This window comes from Pipistrellus hanaki (assembly GCF_964339955.1).
Source record: "Pipistrellus hanaki genome assembly, chromosome: X".
In the NCBI taxonomy this organism is placed as follows: domain Eukaryota; kingdom Metazoa; phylum Chordata; class Mammalia; order Chiroptera; family Vespertilionidae; genus Pipistrellus; species Pipistrellus hanaki.
The window spans coordinates 98,519,716-98,540,471 of NC_140524.1; the positions used below are offsets into that span (position 1 = coordinate 98,519,716).

The 20,756-nt window shown below is 41.7% G+C and overlaps 1 protein-coding gene across 1 annotated transcript in view; it reads left to right on the forward strand.

The window, feature by feature from the left end:
* The window catches only part of PIR (pirin), a 72,477-nt gene that overhangs the window by 18,846 nt on the left and 32,875 nt on the right, over window positions 1–20,756 (forward strand). The window contains exons 4-5 of the mRNA XM_084869910.1: window positions 577–660; window positions 2,738–2,944. Of these exons, the coding sequence (XP_084726036.1) occupies window positions 577–660; window positions 2,738–2,944 (291 nt within the window). The remainder of the gene's footprint in view (window positions 1–576; window positions 661–2,737; window positions 2,945–20,756) is intronic.

A 20,756-nucleotide genomic window follows, 5' to 3' on the forward strand; every position in this document is an offset into this window, starting at 1 on the left:
TCAGTCAAAACAATGAAAATTGCCCTTTTTTAATGAAGTTATTTTAATTAAAAATACATGCATAACAGGAAAAGAAAAGCAATTCAAGACAATGCTCCTGGTAGTTGGGCTGCTTCTTTGAAATTTGGAATTTATTGTGTACTTAGTGAGTTTATGTGCCTGGTTTCAGAAATACATTTCCTTTAGTGTTCTCAAGTTAGCTTTTAGGTCTGTCACCCTGCATACCTTGGTGGATGTGGCATTGGTCACTGGGCCCCTGTTGTTTCAACAGGAGCTGCTTCTCTTACACCCTGAGCTCCAGGATCCACCATGGCAGGGAGATGGCCTACGGGACTAAGGGGTTAAGTGGGGCTTCTCTCATTGGGCTGTGAGCTTTGACATGCCAGGTCTGTCTCTGCTAGAGGGAAGTGGTTCCTATATGAAATTATCTCAAAGACGTTGTGTGGGCTAGCACGGCCCTCAGCTGGCCCTCCTTAATTACTCCTGAAACTCTCTTCAACCTATTTTCTGTGGTAAAATTAGACAACTCTTCACAGCTATCCAACACCTACTTTTTCTTCTGCTTGTTTTTCAAAGGTATCGTACCTCCTAGAAGGGGGCAGCATGGCCCATGAAGACTTCTGTGGACACGTTGGTCAGTTGAACCCAGGAGACCTGCAGGTGTGGCTAAGGACAAGGAATTGCTGATAGTTTACTAGTCATTGGGTATGCATGCTTGATCTGCCAACTGCCCGTACATTCACACCTGGAAATTTGCACAGGTCTCTTGGATACCTCTTTCATACTTTTCTTGATTCCCTCAATCACTTTTTAATTCCCACCTAGTCTTTCTCTTGCTTACATTCCTCAAAAGCCTAATAAACAGTGTCTGTCTCAACTTCCCTTATCTTCCATTTCATTCTTCACTCACTGAAATCAGCATCGACCTCTCAGCAATCCCCACACATTTTGGGAAGCTGTTCAGGTTATGGTCACTCATAATGTCCCAATTGCCAAATTCGGCATTCAGTTTCAGTCCTCATCTTCATAGACCTTTCTGCTGTATTTGAAACAGTTTACTACTTTATCTCTAGCTCATTTGAAGGGGTAGGTGTTGTCACTTAAGACAATGACCCAAACCCTGACACCATTCTAGTCTTGTCTGAGATGTATTAGAATTTAAAATCTCTAGGAAATGCTTGGGCAATCTTTGCAGGTTTCGTAAGTCTGAACTCTGTATCGGCTACTTTCTGGGATCATTTACATTTTTGGCAGATTAATAACTGCAAATATTTGACTCATGGTGTTTTAATGAACATGGAATTTGAAGGGGGAAAAAAGCAAAAGGATAGAGTTGTGGCCAAAAGTTAACAGTAACCTTTCACTGGTGCAGAATATAAAGTGGACATGGCCTTGAAAAGGCTGTATGATGACTGCTTGTGCCCTGACCAGGAAAGTGATGATTCTTCTGCCCTCAGTTACAAAGAATGTCTGTGTGGGTCCTAGTGAGCTTAAGCTCCAGGTACCCACAGATGTAACCTGCTCTTTAACTCCCCCTTTTGGCTTTCTCCCTTGCCTAGCTCGCTCTTTCCTGCTTGTGCTTCCTGCATCACTTTCCAAATAAACTACCAGCACTGAAGTCTTTGTCTTAGGGTCTTCTGTGGGAGAACCCAAGCTAAGACAGGCAGGAAATCTATCATGTTCTATTCTTCTTCCCCAATATGCTCTTAATAAAGAAACAAATGAATATTTGAAGAATCTGCATAACAGTGGAGACAATGACTGTTTTCTCCAAGTAGTGAGGGCTCCATTATTGGAACTGAGCAAACAGACTCAAGTCACCCATCCATGGTATAATGTAGTGTTCGGCAAACTGTGGCTCATGAGCCAAATACGACTCTTTGGCCCCTTGAGTGTGGCTCTTCCAAAAAATACCACATGCGGGCGCACACTTACAGTGTGATTGAAACTTCGTGGCCCATGTGCAGAAGTCGGTTTTCGGCTCTCAAAAGAAATTTCAATTGTTGTACTGTTGATATTTGGCTCTGCTGACTAATGAGTTTGCCAACCATTGGTATAGTGGATACTGTGGGGCCTGCACATGTATCTTGAGGCCCTTGCACTTATCCATTCTCCAGCTACTGTGAATATTGGCTGCTGATGGCTCGCAACTGCATCCCACCCTGGGTACTGCCCTCTGCAGCAGGAACTGCATCTTCCAAGGTCGTGCTCCCTACTGGGGGGTTGGCACACAATCCCTGGTTTGCTGACATGGGGATAAAATAACCTGGATACCTCATCTTTATTTGGGACAATTCTGAAGGTTTATTCAACTTAAACCTCCTTGTTACATTGGCTAAGGCCTTTGTTGTAACTATATTACTGGTTGGCTTCTCCCCTACCCCAGTTATACTTTTTTTTTTCTTAAGGTGCTCCCAAGAGCACTTCCCAATATACTGTCTGCCTGCATCTCCCCATCTCCGTGCTAGGCTGAAGGCTCAGGATACTAAAGAGAGGCTCCTCCTATTTGTATGAATTTCAGATCTGATGCTTTGATTTCAAATAGGAAGCACTGATACATTGGGAAAACTAGAAAAGATGCCAGCAGTTGTCATTGTTTTCTTATTCCTCACAAGGCCCAGGACTGTGAAAGAAGCACTTGTATGGTACCTCACTTAGTTACTGTGTCATAATGGTCCAACCTGCAGACTTATTGGAGTCTGAGTGACATTTCCTTCTTGTTGGTTGGTATTTGCAGTGGATGACTGCAGGCCGAGGCATTCTTCACGCCGAGATGCCATGCTCAGAGGAGCCAGCCCATGGCCTACAACTATGGGTTAATTTGAGGAGCTCAGAGAAGATGGTAGAGCCTCAGTACCAGGAACTGAAAAGTAAAGAAATTCCTAAACCCAGTAAGGATGGTGTGACAGTTGCTGTCATCTCTGGAGAAGCCCTGGGAGTAAAGGTAAGACAGGCTGCTGCTGTGTTTGGGAAAACTGAGTTGCTCAGTGACACATCCGGATTGTCAGTTCTCATTGTGTTTATCGCAGTTCATGTGCCACAGTTCATGGGATGGACTTGCTTCAGAGGTGTCAGAAGAAGTGGAACCTAAGGGGACCCAGAATTTTTTGCCACATGAAAACCCAGAGAGTTAGAAAAAATTATAAGAAAATAAGTTCATATTAAAAATGTGGTCAAAAAGTAATTTTAAAGGTATATCTTAATATATGTGCAGATTTAATATCTTTCCTTTAGTTTATTGTGCAATTTATAGCCCCTGGGAACTACAAGATCACCAATAATAAGAAACAAACCAAAACCAAAACCAGATCCACTCCCTGAAGGTTTTTTAAAAAATTAATTTGAACTTTTATTTATCTCATACCTGTACATTCTCCTCAACCAAGACTATAATATTTCAGCTTAGGTTCCCATCATTTTCATCACGTAAGATCAATGGAGGCTAAAGATTATGGACAGATTTGTGGTAGGAAAAGGATATGCTAGGTACTATGTCAATTGCACATGAGCACTGCTGCTGTGGAGGCCAAGTTCGAAGTAGCAGCCAGCTGGGGAGTTAGCCGCATAGAGTGGTCTCTTAGGTAGGGTTTCCCAGAAGCAAACCCAAGATGAGAATTCATGTGTAACTGATTTTAAAGGAAGTTCCCTTCGGGGACAGTAAAAGGAACCAGGAACGGAAGGGCATGAGCCAAGCAAGGATATCATCTTAAGTAAAGTCCCAAAGAGGGTGGGAACTCAAGGATCAATCCACCTCTAAGTTGTCCTGATCCACTCCAGTGCTAGGCAGCTGGGCTCTCATGCTGTCTTACCCCAAGTCATTACTCATGGCCATTGAGTTTGGGGTGGGGGTACAGAAATGGGACCCTAGGGGACCTGGTAGGGGCCCTGACACCCAGTTTCACACATGCCAACAGGAGTTGAGAGCATCAAGAAATTAGGGCCGAAACCGGTTTGGCTCAGTGGATAGAGCATCAGCCTGCGGACTGAAAGGTCCCAGGTTCGATTCCAGTCAGGGGCATGTACCTTGGTTGCGGGCACATCCCCAGTGAGGGGTGTGCAGGAGGCAGCTGATAGATGTTTCTCTCTAATTGATGTTTCTAACTCTCTATCCCTCTCTCTTCCTCTCTGTAAAGAATCAATAACATAAAAAAGAAATTAGGGACCACTTTGCCATTCTCCCTGTGGGCAGCCAGGACTTTAAACTGCACACTAATTTATATAAACTTAAATTTTGTTTAGATACACTCACAGGGACATTGGCTTGGCACTGGCTTCTAGCCAACCACTCAGTGGGGTGCATTTCATGGGCAAGAGGATGTTCGTGATTTTTGGTTGGGACTTCCAGATTTTGTATTTCCTACACTATAGTCACAGTTCTCTACCTGTACCAGGCCTGGGCATGTGCATTATTTTGCTTTGTGTTTCCAGTGCAAACAGAAGTAACTGAAGGAAAAGAATCAAACTGTGTCCCCTGTTAAGCAAATATATCTGCCTACTCTGTACATGTACTTTGCAGTTGGGAAAATGACCCTTCATTGTGTTTCTGTGGCTCATTTCTGTTTCATCAAGCACTGAGCAGTGCCCTTTCCAGCGGTATGGCGAGAGTTTCCTTCCCTTCAGTGCCACAGAGGACAATTCAGATACTGTGGGGTCTTTCTGGTATATGGCAAAGGGCGTAGCTGTGTGTGGAGTCAGTCAGGGAGGCCTCAGGAGAGCTGAATTCATGCACATGAAAAGCTACATCCTCTGTTACCTACGGGGCTTCTCACTCCGTGTTTCCAGGACTCTAATGCTCTAGGGACATGTCGGGAAATACCTCCGTCTCCACTTCAACCAGAGCACAAGGCTTTGTGGAATTGTCCTTTACATTTCCTTGACAAACAATGTTGAACTATTTGCAGCTAAAAAGAGAAACGAGACCACTGATTGAATAGGCAAGCAAAGCCAGCAATATCACAAATCCTCCGAGTTCACAACTGCTTTTCATTTATAGGGAACACAATGCCATTTTAATGTCAGAGCTGATTCCAGTTACAGGCACAAGGACGTTTCAAGCACTTGCAAGCAGCAGACTGCATAGTCTTGCAGTCACAACCAAGAATTAGAGATGAACAGTGATGTTTTAACTTTGTAAAAGAATGTCTTAATAGCTGCTGGCCTCTAAGTTTTTTTTTTATTTTTGTTGAGTAAAATCGTTGAAGTGAATTACATTTTCCTAAGTCAATGATGGTTTTTATTACAAGAGCATTTTAATAAGGAACTCTTCCAACCCTGTTTAGTATGAATTTGAATTTTGGGTAACAATGTGTTGTTGTGGGTACTAGCATGGGTCCTGGAACAGATGGCCTGGATTAGAATTCCCACCGTGAAGCAGCTATGTGGCTTTGAACAAGCCACTTAACCTCTCTGTTTTGGTATTCTCGTCCATCAAATAGGGTTGCTTGAGAGGATTAAGTGAGGTTTTTTTTTTATACATTAATAACCATTATTGCTTGTCTCATTTTCGGTTCTTATATATTTCTTGTATCACATGACCTCACTCATCTAGGGGAAATAATGAACAACATAAACTAATGAACAAAAACAGACCCTGAGGCAGGAAAGCATCGATCAGACTCTCAAACCTCAGAGGGAAGAGAGGGGAGGGTGGGGGTAAGGGGAAGAGATCAACCAAAGGATTTGTATGCATGCATATGAGCCTAACCAGTGGTCACGGACAACAGGGGTCATACGTGGGGAGGGGTTTGGGATGGGAATGGGGGGATGAGGACAAATATGTGATACCTTAATCAATAAAGAAATTTTTAAAAAGCTTCTAAAACAGCATCAGGCACATTGTCAGCACCACATAAGTAGTAGCTGTTACTATTATTATTTTGATTACTTCATGTTACCTTGGGTAGGAGCTGGGCTGAGATTTAAGCATGTTCATTAAGCTAAAGGGACTTGCTGGGATTTGGCAAAGGTAATTAACTTGCTTTGAATAAAAAGACACCAGCATGAGTTAGTGTAAAGATAGGGGACTTTGGCCATTTCTTTCTGGGTCTCATGAAAACACAGTTTTCTGCATCTGAAACATTAACTTATGCTCACCAAGGACTGACTGGATCTTAAAAAAGTCTAGATGTACCATAAGGCAAAGTGAAGATAATATTAGGCTAAATTACCAGGTGGGGCTGAGAATATACCTTTTCAAGAGATTGGTGTGCTTCTAATGAATATAGTCAACAGTAACTCCCACCCCCACAAGTAAAATTCTAGAAAATGTAATTAGTGACCATTTCAGCACTTCCCTAACTTCAAAATTCACCTGGTGCCTTCGTTAAAATGAAAATTTTGATTCAGCAGGTCAGGGTGGGGCCTGAGTGTCTGCATTTCTAAGCACTCCCAGGGGACCACTACTGTAATGTGTGCAAGGACCATGACATCCAAGACAGGGGGCTCACTCAGCACTAGGACCAGTTTGATTGTGGGCCTATAGAAGATTTTAGGGTTCAGCTCTGTGGTTTTTGGCAAATTTTATTGAACCTTTCTGGACTTCAGACCCTACACCCACAAAAAAAAGGCTAGGGAGTTTTGTGCAAGATACAATTTAGCTTTTGCAAACAGCTCAGCTGTTCTTTTGCTGGTCCCCAAACAGATGTGTCCCTGCTTCTCAGTTTGTATGTGTCTCAGCCCTTGGGACATCCACAGCCAATTTTGAGCAAGATTCTGCCAGGAGAGCAGTCTAAAGGGAAGGCTGAAATGGGGGGGGGGGAGATAAAGATGGGATGCTTAGAATAGTTTCTGTCACTTCTGGAAGGTCAAAATCACATGTTTATTTCATGAGAGAATGAAATCCTCCAAACGCCATTCCACCCTTATCAGGCAGCCAATCAGCAATATTTGCTGCCAGTTTTCTCTGGAACACGATTCTGTTTCCAGCAAACGCCTCTACTTGCCTCCTGCTGTTTTAAATTCCATTATGTCAGAAGAAAACCTTAAGGAGGCCTCAGCCCCAGTGGGGTCAGAAAAAAGCAAGCCAGAGCCAGACTGCCTGGGCCAAGGCCAACACCACCACTGACTAACGTTAAAGAAGTCACTCACGCCTGCTGGGCTTGGGGTACTCATCTGAAAATGGAGGTGCTTACACTGAGCCAGAGGATCATTGGGAGGGTGAAATTGGTTAATATGTGTACAAATCATAGAACAATACTTCTTTGCAAAAACTGTATGGTGTTCGTGTGTCTTACAGATGTAACAAAAGAATCTTCCTTCTGAAGGACAGACTGTACATGCGTGTATTGGATGATAACCAAACGTTTAAACATTCATTTTCCAAAACAGCCTCATGTAATTCACTCAGATCTTGTTACCATGGTGTCTCCAGGGCCTGAATCAATGCCTGACATATACCAGACAATCAAGAAATATTTTTCGGGTCCATAAGTGAAATCATTAACATGTAAATGAATGCTAGAATGAGAGGAATGCGGGCAAAGTAGTAAGAAGAGAAGACAATATAGGGACTAAGGATTACTGTACTAAGCTTAATATGAGCTAAGAGTTGAGAGAACAAGAAAATAAGCTAAACTATATTTTAAAATAAAATAAACTATTTAAGGGATTAGGAAGTAGGGACATAAAACCCAGATTGATTTTTTTTTCTTAAAAAGTGAATACTAGGCTGTTTTTCAAAACCCAAACTGTTTCCTGTAGGTTTCATAAATTGAAACAGTGGCAACAATGAGGAGCAGAGATTTGGGGCTCGTGGTTCTCTTTGGGCGGGAGGGGGGGCGGTACACAGGAAGGCGTCTTGCCTGCTCTAGCATCTTTTTTTTTTTTAAAGTTAATTTCTTTATTGATTAAGGTATCACATATTTGTCCTCAACCCCCCATTCTAATCCCCCACCCCCCACCCATGCCCCACCCCCCTATTGTCCTTGACCACTGGTTAGTCTCATATGTATGCACACAAGTCCTTTGGTTGATCTCTCCCTTTTATCCCCACCCTCCCTTTGAGGTCCAACAGTCTGACCCATGGCTCCTTATCTCTGGGTCTGTTCTTGTTCATCAGTCTATGTTGTTCACCATTTCCCCTAGATGAGTGAGATCATGTCCTACCGGAAATATAAGAATAAAAAATGAGACAAGCAATAATCGTTATGCTGAAAGGCATATGAATCAGTCTGTAGTGAACTTCTTTCTGGGCCACCAGTTCTTTAGAGACCCAGTTTCAATGTCAAACAGTTCCTTATGTGTACATGTCAGCAATGATATTTCAGTTCTGGATGGGGGGCTAGCATCTTTACTGTGGGCTTTCAGGGCATGCTAGATCTCAAGTAGGAGAACACATACCAGCTTTCAGTGCATCCCTGCTGGATATATCTGTTCCTTACCCAGCAGGCATTGGAAGACCCTGTGTCCCTTGTGCAATTCTCTCCCAGCCTGTGTTGGTTGTGGGTTGGTATGAAATGTATAACCAAGTCTGTGATTGTCACCTCTGATTCAGATAGCTGATAGAGTCTTCAGGCTGTGGCAGGCCATTGGCGTCCACACATGCAGAAACACACACACACACACACACACACACAGACACACACACACACACTGTCCTAGACCGGAACTGGAAACACCTGAGAAAGTGGAGAGAAACTAGACAGCTGAGAAACCAGAGAGAAAACCACATTTTCCAGCTTTTGCTTTCATTTGAAACATCTTATTACCAATATACAATTTGTCAGTTATTCCTTCTACCTTACTTGGATTTAAAAGTTACAGTTTATGTAGCTTTCAGAGAAATATTTCATAGCATGCCCAACCAGCAGTGGGGTTTTGACAATCATAATACTAGAGAGTAAGCGTAGAACATGTTTGCATTGTACCTATTTCTCTATTTCAGGGAAATTTGGATTCTTGGAATGCAAGCTGCACATTTTAAATAGTGTTTGCTAACTTTGCAGTTGACCCCAAATTCTCAGCTCTTCCCGTCACCTGCCTTTCCTTTCCGAGTTGGCTTTTGTTCACTTTGTGGTATGGGGAGAGCTTGAAAGAATAACTCTCAAAATTAGCATTTTAAAAACTTTTAAATCAGGAAAACAGGTAGCACAGGCACACTTTGTTTTTGTTCTCTCTCTCTCTCTCTCTCTCTCTCTCTCTCTCTCTCTCTCTCTCTCTCTCTCTCTCTCTCTCTCTCTCCCTTTTTGCCTTTAAAGTACTCCAGCAAGTTCATAGATCTAGTTTAAAAAAAAAAAAAAAAAAGGACAGATATTCTCCTAATGGCAGAGATTGCTTGGAGGCAGTGGGTTTGTGACAGGGAGCTTGTGAAAACAGGATCCAGCTGTCCCCCAGAGCTTGCAGAGGGAAAACAACCCTTGTCAGAAAGGAGTTCTCTCTTCCAAAGGCCTCTCTGTTAATTTATTTTATTTATAAATCAGAGTGCTCTGTGATAGACTTAAAAACTGGAGATTCTAAAAACATTCCCTTTGGGCTGAGGGGTTGGGTAATGATGGACCTGAGACTTCTCTCAGCACGTCTTTTCTTTTTAATTGGAAAAATGTAAGCACATATTTGAAACATCAAGTTAAATCAGAACAGAAAAAATTGAAATGAAAAACAAGTGGAAACAAATGAAGAACCTAACATTTGTGTAAAGATATCAACAACATTACCACACAGAGAAAATATTTATTTTAAGGGCTTTTCAACATAGTTCTCTGTCCATTTTTAGTGGGAAGTATACTGAAGACAAAAAGAACAGCACAAACTTTTGAACTTCACAGTTTTTTAAAAATGGAATTTATTGGGGTGACATTGGTTAATAAAATGATATAGGTTTCAGGGGTAGAGTTCTATAATACATCATCTGTACGTTGTATTGTGTGTTCACCACCCCAAGTCAAGTCTTCTTCTATCACCATTTATTCCCCTTTACCCTCTTCTACCTCCCCACCCACTTTGCCTCTGGTCATCACCATGCTGTTGTCTGTGTCTATGAGGTATTGTTGTTGTTTTTCTTAATCCTTTCACCTTTTTCACACAACCCCACAACGCACCTCCCCTCTGACAGCTGTTTGTTAGTTTATTGTTATTGTTCATATTGGCATTACAATTTTATTTATTTATTTTGTTTCTTGATCCTCATTTGAGTGTGTGTGTGTGTGTGTGTGTGTGTGTGTGTGTGTGTGTAGCGTAATGTGCTAATTAGACAGGACATCTTTCCAGATGACCTTCTGGACAAAGGCAGGGTTGTGAGGGAAGCCCAGGTCCCGGGTGCCAGAGGGAAGCTGTTGACTGTAGCTGGGGGAAGGAATCCCTACTCTTGCACAAATTTCATGCATCAGACCTCTAAGTGTGTGTGTGTGTGTGTGTGTGTGTGTGTGTGTGTGTGTGTTTATAGAGGCCCAGCACACTAAATTCATGCACAGTATGGTCCCTAGGCCTGACCTGCGATCAGGGACATTTTCCCCACCTGCCACAGCTGGCCCTACCCCCTGCCACCACCCACCCCTGTATCCCCCATTTGCCATTGGGTGATCGGTGCCTGACAGCTGGGGGTAGGGACTGAGAGGTCGGCTGTTCCCACCCACTCACTGGCCCTGCCCTTGCCATGGGTGGCCATCAGACGATCAGAGCCTGCTGGCTGGGGAAAGGGACCAAGAGGTGGTCAGTACATCTCATAATGACTGGTCCAGTGGTCATTCTGGTCGTTCTGCATATTACCCTTTTATTATATAGGATATATATTCCTCACCTGAGGATATTTTTTCACTGATTTTTAGTGAAAAAGAGAGGGAAAGACAGAGTGAAACATTGATTTGTGAGAAACTCATTGATTGGTTGCCTCCTGCACGAACCCTGACCAGGGCCCAGGCCAGAGAGGAACCTGCAACATGTACCTGCCCTTGACTGGAATCAAATCCAGGACACTGAGCCAAACCAGGATAGGGCCACTTGAGGATATTTTTCCATGGATTTTTTTAGAGAGAGTGGAAAGGAGAGAGAGAGAGAGAGAGAGGAGAGAGAGAGAGAGAGAGACGTTGATGTAGCCTCCCACACTGGCCCCAACCAGGGGCAACCCAGGTACGTGTCCTTGACTGGGAATCAAACCTGAGACCCTTCAGTGTGAGGGCCAATGCTCTAACCACTCAACAAAACCAACCAGGGCAACATTACAATTTTAAAACAGTTTTAAAATAAAACAAATGAGTAAATTTGTTATATTTTTAGGAATCAAAATTTTCAGTGTAAGAAAAATAAGTACAAATATAAAAGAAAAGAGCTAAGAAAAATACTGTTACATTAAACATTGAATGGATGTTTTAAAAAAAATGGATGTCCATTATCTCTATAAGGTAGTTTCTAGAGAACTAGTATGTTTGATCATTTTAGGAATCCAAGATTTTTAACAATGCAATTTTGTGTTTCTAATAACAATTTTATTTTCTTCTGGTTTTTATTTACATTGGTTTTTCTTTTTTGGTCCATGTTTAATTATATGCTATGAGGAATTCTAAAAAAAAAAAAAAAAGTCCCACCTAAGAGAGTCAAAATCACCCAGTGAATTCTGGCTGAAATTCCTTTTTGAGACATTAAATAAATGTATTTTAATGGGCGAATGTAGGGAGAGAATTCCAGCATAAAGCAGAGAGCCTTTTGGGCTCCCTTTGACATAGAGCAAAGGGGAAGCAGAGTATTTGAGGGGAAGGGATATTACCAAGTGCAAAGTAGAAATGTGAAGTTGATTTTACCACCTCCTTCTCCTTGCCACTATTCACCAAAGTCCAACTACGTCCCCTCTTTTCAGTGAAGCCTTCTTAGCTGCTCTAGCTCCACACAGCCATCTGCCAACCACACATAGGTTTTTGGAGTGGCAGTTATTTAATTCATTTCTCTATGAGCTCTGTTCATTCAGTCATTAGGCACCTGCTGTGTGCACATCATGCAGTGCCCTAGAGATATATGAATGAGATACAACCATTGTCATCAAATAAGGTCACGGTGTAGCAGGGGAGAGAAACTGGTAAATATCAGCAGTATAATGTGATACAAGAAATGCTAAAATAGCAGTATGTAAAACTCACATGGTAATTTGAAGGAGGGAGAATTGATTTTGCTTGTGTGGATGGAGGGAGAGAAAGAAAGAGAAGAGGGGGCAGAGGTCATGTCTTACAATCCTATATAATAATCCTATATAATAAAAGGGTAATATGCAAATTGACCAAATGGTAGAACAACCAGTTGCTATGACGTGCACTGACCACCAGGGGAGCAGATGCTCAATATGCTCCCACAGGGGGAGTGCCATTCAGCCAGAAGCTGGGATGATGGCTGGTGAGCACAGAGGCAGTGGCAGGAGCCTCTCAGTCAGATATCCCCCAAAGGCTCCTGGGCTGCAAAAGGGCACAGGCCGGGCTAAGGGATCCCCCACTCTCCTCCCCCGAGTGGCTTGGATAGTAGGAGCGTAATAAGTGTGTGGGGATTGTGATGGGTCGGGGTGCTGCATAGGCAACCAGACTTGGTGGGGTTGTGACAAGGAAAATGGAAATGATGCAAAATATTGGGCTGGAGGGAAATCCAAGACCAAGTTTGTCTATTCCTGGATTTTGCCTAAGGCTGACGTTGGTTGCATGTATAATCCTGCATCTCTCTCTCCCAGGGTTTTCCATAGCACGGTTTGTGGTTAGGATAGGGAGGGGTGCTGTGTGCAGTCCTGTCTCATCTTGAATTTTACAAAACAATTCATTGTATAGGACCTGCCCAACACAGACCAAGTAGCCCAAGCAGATGATCGGTATCATTCCACAGACAAGTGCAAAACTTGGTTCTGATTCAGTGTTGAGAATAGGCACAATTAGGCCTGTTAGTCTTGCTGTACATCAGAGGACAACAAAGAAATGCACCCAGCACTTCAAAGGCTTGTCCTGTGGTAGGCAGCCATAGTTGGCACTTCATTTGCGGTTAGGAATGCTAAAATAAACAGTGGTCAGCATCTGATCAGATCAGCTGTACAAAATCTTGCTCTTGCCCAGGGCAGCCCATTCATCCCAGAAATACCATTGCTGGTGTGTACAAAGGGTGCCAGATGTTCTTATTCCTTCAAGATGTCCCTGCTGACCTAGTCACCTAGGAAGTACATTTCGATGGTGTTGACAAGCCCTACTTTGCCAGTAAATGAAGGGATAGGTGCACTTGTAAACCAGGAGTTACATCTGTGCCATTCGCACATCATTGGCTCTAGTAATTGGGGTTGAAAATTAGCAAGGAAATTTTGACTAAGAGGAGAATGAAAGCTATAAAAAAAAAACCAACAAGGTGTCACCTTCAATAAAGAGGAGTGACCACTTTGCATATCAGTGCAATCATTTCTTTGGCTGTCAAGTCTTTTTGGATATAATTCTTTCCCCAGGAACACATTACATATATGTTCTCTAGCCACAGTGAAATACACAGGACAGCTTCAGGGAGCTTCAGAGGCTCTTGCATGTTGCATTAAAAGCTGAGCCCTTGTGGATACACATGAGATAGATGTCAGTATTTTAAAGAACGGTATTGGCATATATACTGTATAAAGCTTATGCTGTTGGAAGCTGTAAACCCTACCTTATTTTGACTGCAGCACAAGTTCTTGGGATCTCGTAGTTTTTAAACAATTGGGTAAAACTCACACTAAAATATAGTGAGAAAATTTGGTGTCAGATAATTCTGATTACTTGAAGCTTAATTAAGAATTTGCTCCTCTGGACAGGTAAAGGAAGCCCTAACACAAGCTGAAAAATCTATTACATTATCAAAACTGTACCATCAGAGAGTCAATCCTTTGACAGTATGATAGATTGAATCTATCATACACAAGTACTGTGGAGTCTAGTAGACCAGACCTGGGTCCAAATTTTAGCTCTGTTGTTTAATACCTCTGAGACCTCAGGAAAATAATTTTTGAGCCTTTATCTGTTCAATAGGGATAATAACGAATAGTATTTGAATTATTTGTATGATGTGCCTATGGACATATAGGGTACTTAACAAATATTTCCTTTTTCCTATTTGTCTCCCTTTCTGTTCTCACATTCCCTTTTATTATTAGTCTTTATTGATAGCAAATCTCTAGAACTTCTTGGGAAGGGAAATGAAAATGGCTAATATCTCTTATGGGCTCCCAGGTTACTAAGTTCTAAGCCCAGAGCTGTCCAATGAAAATATCATGGGACCAATATGTACTTTAAAATTTTCAGTCGACACATTAAAAAAGTAAAAATAAATTAATCCTAATAATATTCTTTAACCCAACTATTCAAAATACCATTTCAGCATATATCAGCATACAAACATGAGACACTTTGTATTTTTGTACCAAAGTTTTAAAATCCAGTGTGCAGTTTACACTTAAAATACATCTCAGTTCACACTGGCCACTTTTCATGTGCTCAGTAGTCTCATATGGCTAGTGACAACTATATGGAGCAGTGATGTCCTGAGTGCTTGACTTGTGTTCATTCTTTTACTCCTTGTTTAATATGGGTTCTCTGAAAAACAGTCTTATGTCCAATCCCAGGGCAGTGAGAGTAAGGGAGGAGGGAAGTGAGGCAGATACTTGCTTTGCTGGTGCAGAACACCTGTTCAGAAAACTGGCCCCAAAGACTTCTTAATGGAGAAAGAGGAAGAATTTTTCTGTCGTCCCACATCTTCCATTCCTTTTTGGGCAAAGTGTGCCTCCTGGGAGCTAACTTTGTGCCCTTCTGAGCTGTGATACCTAGCCCCTTGTGAGGCAGCCTCTGAGGAGGCCACATCCCACATCCTGTGGCTTGGATCTTCATTCCAGTCTGGGTGTGGATCCAGAGCTTCAGTAGGTCTATCAGGTCAAGCCCAAGAACTCTGGAGCTGTTGTATGTCCCACCACAGTGGGCAATCAATGCCATTCCGAATTTGGCAGTCAGGAAGAGCCAAGGCTGCTAGGGATGACAACAGTGGTGGCACCCAGGGGTCTCCATGAGTGGCCAATAACTCAGGAGCTAGTGGAGCTGAGAGACTCTGAGGAAGCACATAAAATGGGTCCAATCGATTTCTCAACCTAATGTTGGAGGGAACTGAGACATTCTAATGAGATGGCTGCTGCCTAGTTTGTGTTCTTAAACACAATCTCATATAGGTCATTACCAGCTTGGCACAACTCAATATAAATCAGATTTCCTGCTAAGAGCAGGTTTTTATCCACATAAACCTAAAAGACAGAGAGGGCCTGAGAAGAGAGATAGATATTGAGGGGTTCAGAGGACATTCTTGACCCACCTGTAATGTTGCTCAGGAGCTGACCACTTCTGGCTTGCCCCGGAATTCCCAAACCATTCTCTGTCCCAGCTAGGAGGCTGGTACTGACCCTTCTATAGGTCTCCAGCCTGTCAGCAGATTTAGCTGGACAGAAACATTCCATTCATTTACCATATTTTCCGGCATATAAGACGACTTTTGAAACGAAAAAAAGCCTGCTCAGATTGGCCAGAGTCAGAGAGGCGGTCTATTAAAAAAAGAACTGGTGTTGCCTCGGAAGTGGGGGGTAGTCTTATACAGCAAATATAGGCCTAAACCTATGTTTTAACTGTAAAAATTAGGGGGTTGTCTTATATGCCGGAAAATACGGTACTTATTCCCCCCCCAATGTTTTAATTAAGGTATTATATGTGCACATATCTTACCATTGCCCCCCGACACACACACACCATTCCCATACATGCCCTCACCCCCCAATGTTTTGTGTCCAGTAGTTATGCTTATATGCATGCATATAAGTCCTTTGGTTGATCTATTTACTTCTCCCATTGCTGTAATGGGCAGGGTATTAATATCTGAACGAAGTCCTTAGAGCAGCATGAGTCTAGAATTGGTAGTATGAGATGCTGTTCAGAGCTGAACAAGAACTGCTCTTCCTTTTTCTTCTGGAACTTCTATTGGAATCAGACTGCCTGGTAGCAATAGACATGAGCGGTCAGCTCTCCAATTCCAACACTTTGCAGACGAGGACGCTGCAACCCAACTAAGCAACAAAGTCTTCCCCAAGGTCAGACAGCTCATTGTGGAAGGAACCTAGACACACACTTAGGTTTTTAAAAATTTCCCATTTTATTTGCACAGTATCTTGCCTTATCACACCATTTAGTTTGGGAATACCATAGTTCATTTTCATGGAAGGAAGTTTCCGAATGAACCTCTCTCTACATCAAAAGGGTACCTTCATGTCTGTACAAGCACACACCTCTGACCATGTCACAATGTCACGCAAATGATCACATAGGAGAAGCCCTACGCCATAACAAATTCCCCCTTGCCCTGACTGGTATAGCTCAATGGATGGAGCATCGGTCTGCAGGCTGAAGGGTCCCGGTTTCGATTCTGGTCAAGAGCATGTACCTTGGTTGTGGGCACATCCCCAGTGGGGGGTATGCAGGAGGCAGCTGATCAATGATTCTCTCTCATTGATGTTTCTAAGCTCTCTATCCTTCTCCCTTCCTCTCTGCAAAAAAAAAAAAAAAAAAAAAATCAATAAAAAACATATATATAAATAAATAAATTCCCCCTTAATCATATCTACATAAAGTTATCAGTCCCCAGAGCTCTATCAAATCTTAACTTTGCCAAATAATTTCTCATCTTGATGCACTTTCTTGGAAGAACTCGTAAAAATATTTTAGTAAATACCAAATGTAACTAATAGAAATTAAAAATGTTTTAGAGCCTGGTAAGTATTCTAGCATTGGTTAATAGATTTGCTGACTCACCTTGGAATACCTTACCCATGCTTGGGTGATAAGGGATAGGAAAGCTCCCTGTTGTCATATTCGGGGATCATTTGTGGTTTCATTGTACTGTAGCCTTTGTAGGATGATAGATGGATTGGCCATATAAGAGATGAGCATATGCTCTCTGTTTTCAATTTTCAGAAAATTTGAACATTTGTAAGCCAATTTTGTTCAAGAATGCTGACTCAAAGGGTGAAGAAATCAAAGTCCAGTTTCACAATTTACATGACTGTGGTTAAATTTCAGGACTGTGAAATCCTCTTCCCCTTGAGCTTTCCTACCCTCACTACTGCTCCCCTAAAAAACAAAAGGCGAGAGGAGAGGGATGAGAGTATTACTGTCGACTAAAGTGCTGCTTGAAAAGGATGCTGTAGAGAATAGACTGCAGGATACTTTGGCTATGTCCAAAATTCTTGTTTAGCTGCACAGTTTGATGCTCAAGATTTTTCACAATCATTATTGTTCACAAAAGTTAAAAATGTTTGGCCCTCTCTAACTCTCACCCTATACAGAGCCATTGGCATTTTGCCTAAGAGTTTCTTGTTTTCTCTTTATGTAGCACTTCATGTATATGTCAAAATATGATTACAGGGTTTTAATCCTTCCCACGATACCTTTGGCACTAGGGACGGAAACTAATCTCTCCCACTCCTTATCGGAATTCTTTAAAATAACCAAGAATTCAGAAATCAGAGTGCTTTGGATGGAGGACAGAAGACATCATTTTGTTGAAGACCATCAGCCTATTCTAAATAATGAGAGTTGCAAATTTGATTTGAATAATGTGGTAAATCAACTTTTCACTTCCTCAAAGTCTTAAGATCTCCAGGAAAAAGAGGAAGGTATGGCTCTTCACACAAGGGCCAAAGAGGTGTGGTAGTGAGTTTCCTGAGTGTGTAAAGGTATAAGTGGTAGAGAAAATGTTCTGTGTTTGTTTTTTCCCTAGTGCAAAGCCCAGCAGACTAAAAGTGGGAAAGTGATGGAAGAAGACAAGGAGATTGGGAAGCCCTGTGGGAGAAGTACTAGATCAGTGCCCAGCAAAGCACAACTTGTGAGCCACATGCGGCTCTTTGGCCCCTTGAGTGTGGCTCTTCCACAAAATACCACGTATGGGTGCACACTTACAGTGCGATTGGAACTTCGTGGCCCATGCACAGAAGTCGGTTTTTGGCCTGGGCGAGTCTAATTTGAAGAAGTGGCATTAGAACACTCACGGGGCTAAAGAGTCGCATGTGGCTCTTAAGCCGCAGTTTGCCGACCACTTGACTAGATGATGACAAGAATTCCTTATGGCATACATCTTCCTCTTTAGGGACTTTTCTCCATTGAGGCTTTTCCTTGTAGTTGACAGAAACAGAATTTACCTGAAATAGACCCAAATAAATATGCAAACTTAATAATGATAAAGAATATTATTATCAGTTAACTGGGACAACTGGTTAACCATTAACTGGGACAACTGGGACAACCAGTTAACCATTTATAAAAAGAAACCAGTTTAGCTCATGCTCTCACACCTAATGGTAATATAGATATGGCATAGATCAAATATTAAACTGCTTAAAATGTTGAACTAGAAAAATATAGGCAAATATTTAATTTCATCTTTGGATGGAGAAAGACTTTCTAAGTTTAAAAGCATTGGAAAGAAAAGATAGATCTGTCCCATGTTAGAACTGCCATCAATGCGGTTAAAGGCCAAAAGCAAACTGGAAGATTTTTATAACATATTATTAAAAACGAATAACCTTACTTTATTTAAAAAAAAAAAAAACACCACACATGTCATATCAATTGATAAGAGAAGCTCCCAACCTGTTGACCCCACAGCCCCCAGATTCTCTGCTCCCTCTCAGAGTCATGCTTCACAGATGATTTGTCTGCACACATTATCTCCGCTTCCCTCCTTCCCCAATGCTCTCAACCTGATCTCCTCCCTCATCAGTGCACTGAGTTACTACTGACTTCCATGTGGCCAAGCCCAGAGGTCTTTTTACCCCCCCTAAAGTTAAATCTTCCTTTCCATGAGTTGAATGCTTCCTCTTCCTCACTTTGGCCACTGAGATAATGCATTCTTGTGACTCTGGATCTCCTTACTCCTCAGTTTCTTTTCTCAGGTAGGTACCTTTCCCTCTACCAGACCCCCCTGTAATGCTCAAGTTCCCTGGATCTCAGTCCTGAGTCCACTTCTCTGTCATTGAACATCATCTCCCCACAGCTTTGTAATCCATTCATCTGCTGATGGGCACTTAGGCTGATTCCAAATCTTAGCTATTGTAAATTGTGCTGATGTGAACATAGGGGTGCATATATTCTTTCTGAGTGGTGTTTCAGGTTTCTTAGGCTATATTCCTAGAAGGGGGATCACTGGGTCAAATGGCAGCTCCATTATTTTTTTGAGGAAACTCTACTATTTTCCATAGTGGCTGCACCAGCAGTGTCATTTCATGAATTTATATGCCAGTTATAGTCTTATAACTCACACATTTATATTCATAGCACAAGAGTAACCTCTGTGTACTCTCTCTACTTGACATCTCCATTCGCATGGTCCCCAGGCATGTCAAATTTTATTTTATTTTATTTTATTTATTTTTTTTAAATATATTTTATTGATTTTACACAGAGAGGAATTGAGAGGGACAGAGAGTTAGAAACGTCGATGAGAGAGAAACATCGACCAGCTGCCTCTTGCACACCCCCCACTGGGGATGTGCCTGCAACCAAGGTACATGCCCTTGACTGGAATCGAACCTGGGACCTTTCAGTCCGCAGGCCGACGCTCTATCCACTGAGCCAAACCGGTCCCGGCAAGGCATGTCAAATTTTAAATAGCAAAAGTGGAAGTCTTATTTTTCCCTACCCCCACCTGTCTTGACAAACAAACAAATGAAAACTTGTTTTCTTTTTGGTGTTCTCCATTTTAATGAATGAATGGCACCATCACTTGCTGCTCAAATTTAAAACCTATTCTTACTACCTTCCAGTTCTCCACATAGTAGCTCAAGACATCTCTTTAAGATAAATTTGGGTCAAATGTTGTCATTGAACTTTAAAGAAATCCTAAATACCTTACTCTGATTTACACCTGAGTGAGTTTTCTCTAATTCTTTGAACTCATGCAACTTCTTTGTTTCTACATCTCCAGCAACTTCTTTGTTTCTACATCTTGTTCTCCACTCAGTTCCTGATTCCTCCAAGCAATTTATTGCCTCCAGGCCTTTGTACCTGCTGTGCTCCTTTCTCTGCCCAGAAACCTCTTACCCCACCTCTTATCCAGTGAGGCTTTCTATTCCCCATTTTATTTTCTCTCTCTGTACTCTATTTCTTTTACAGTCTGTATAATTTTGTATTTATTTTGTTAATTGTCTACCTCACTAGAAAGTAAATGCCACAAAGCCTGACCAGATCTTTTATTCACCAATATACATATTCAATGAGTAGCAAGCTCTCTATCAGTATTTCTCAAATGAGGGAGCTATTTAATAATTAATAAAAACTTAAGTAGGTTAATGAGAAGATAGTTTATAAAAAGGGAAACACAAGTAGCCTAATTAATATACATGTAGCACCTAGAACTGTACCTGTTAGGTACTAAGCCATACACACACACACACACACACACACACACACACACATATTTAGATATTGTTTTATATTAATAATGTTTAATAGTATTTGGTAAGTTAAAATTAGTATTGTCACCTAAACTGATAGTCAAATTAAAAGAGTAAGAAGATATCTACTTCTGCTTCTTAAATTAGGTAAAATTAAAAATATTAGATGGTCAACATTTTGATGAGATAGGTACTATTTACAGATAGTTCCCAAGTGATTTGATAAAAAACAATTTGGATGAAAGCAAGTCAGTTAGTATAACAATTTACTAAAATGAATTTTTGTTCAAAAAAAACACTGCTAGGCAATGGCTGTTCAAACATTGCTATTTGTACTATGGAGTTGGTGCCTTTAAACATTTTCAGG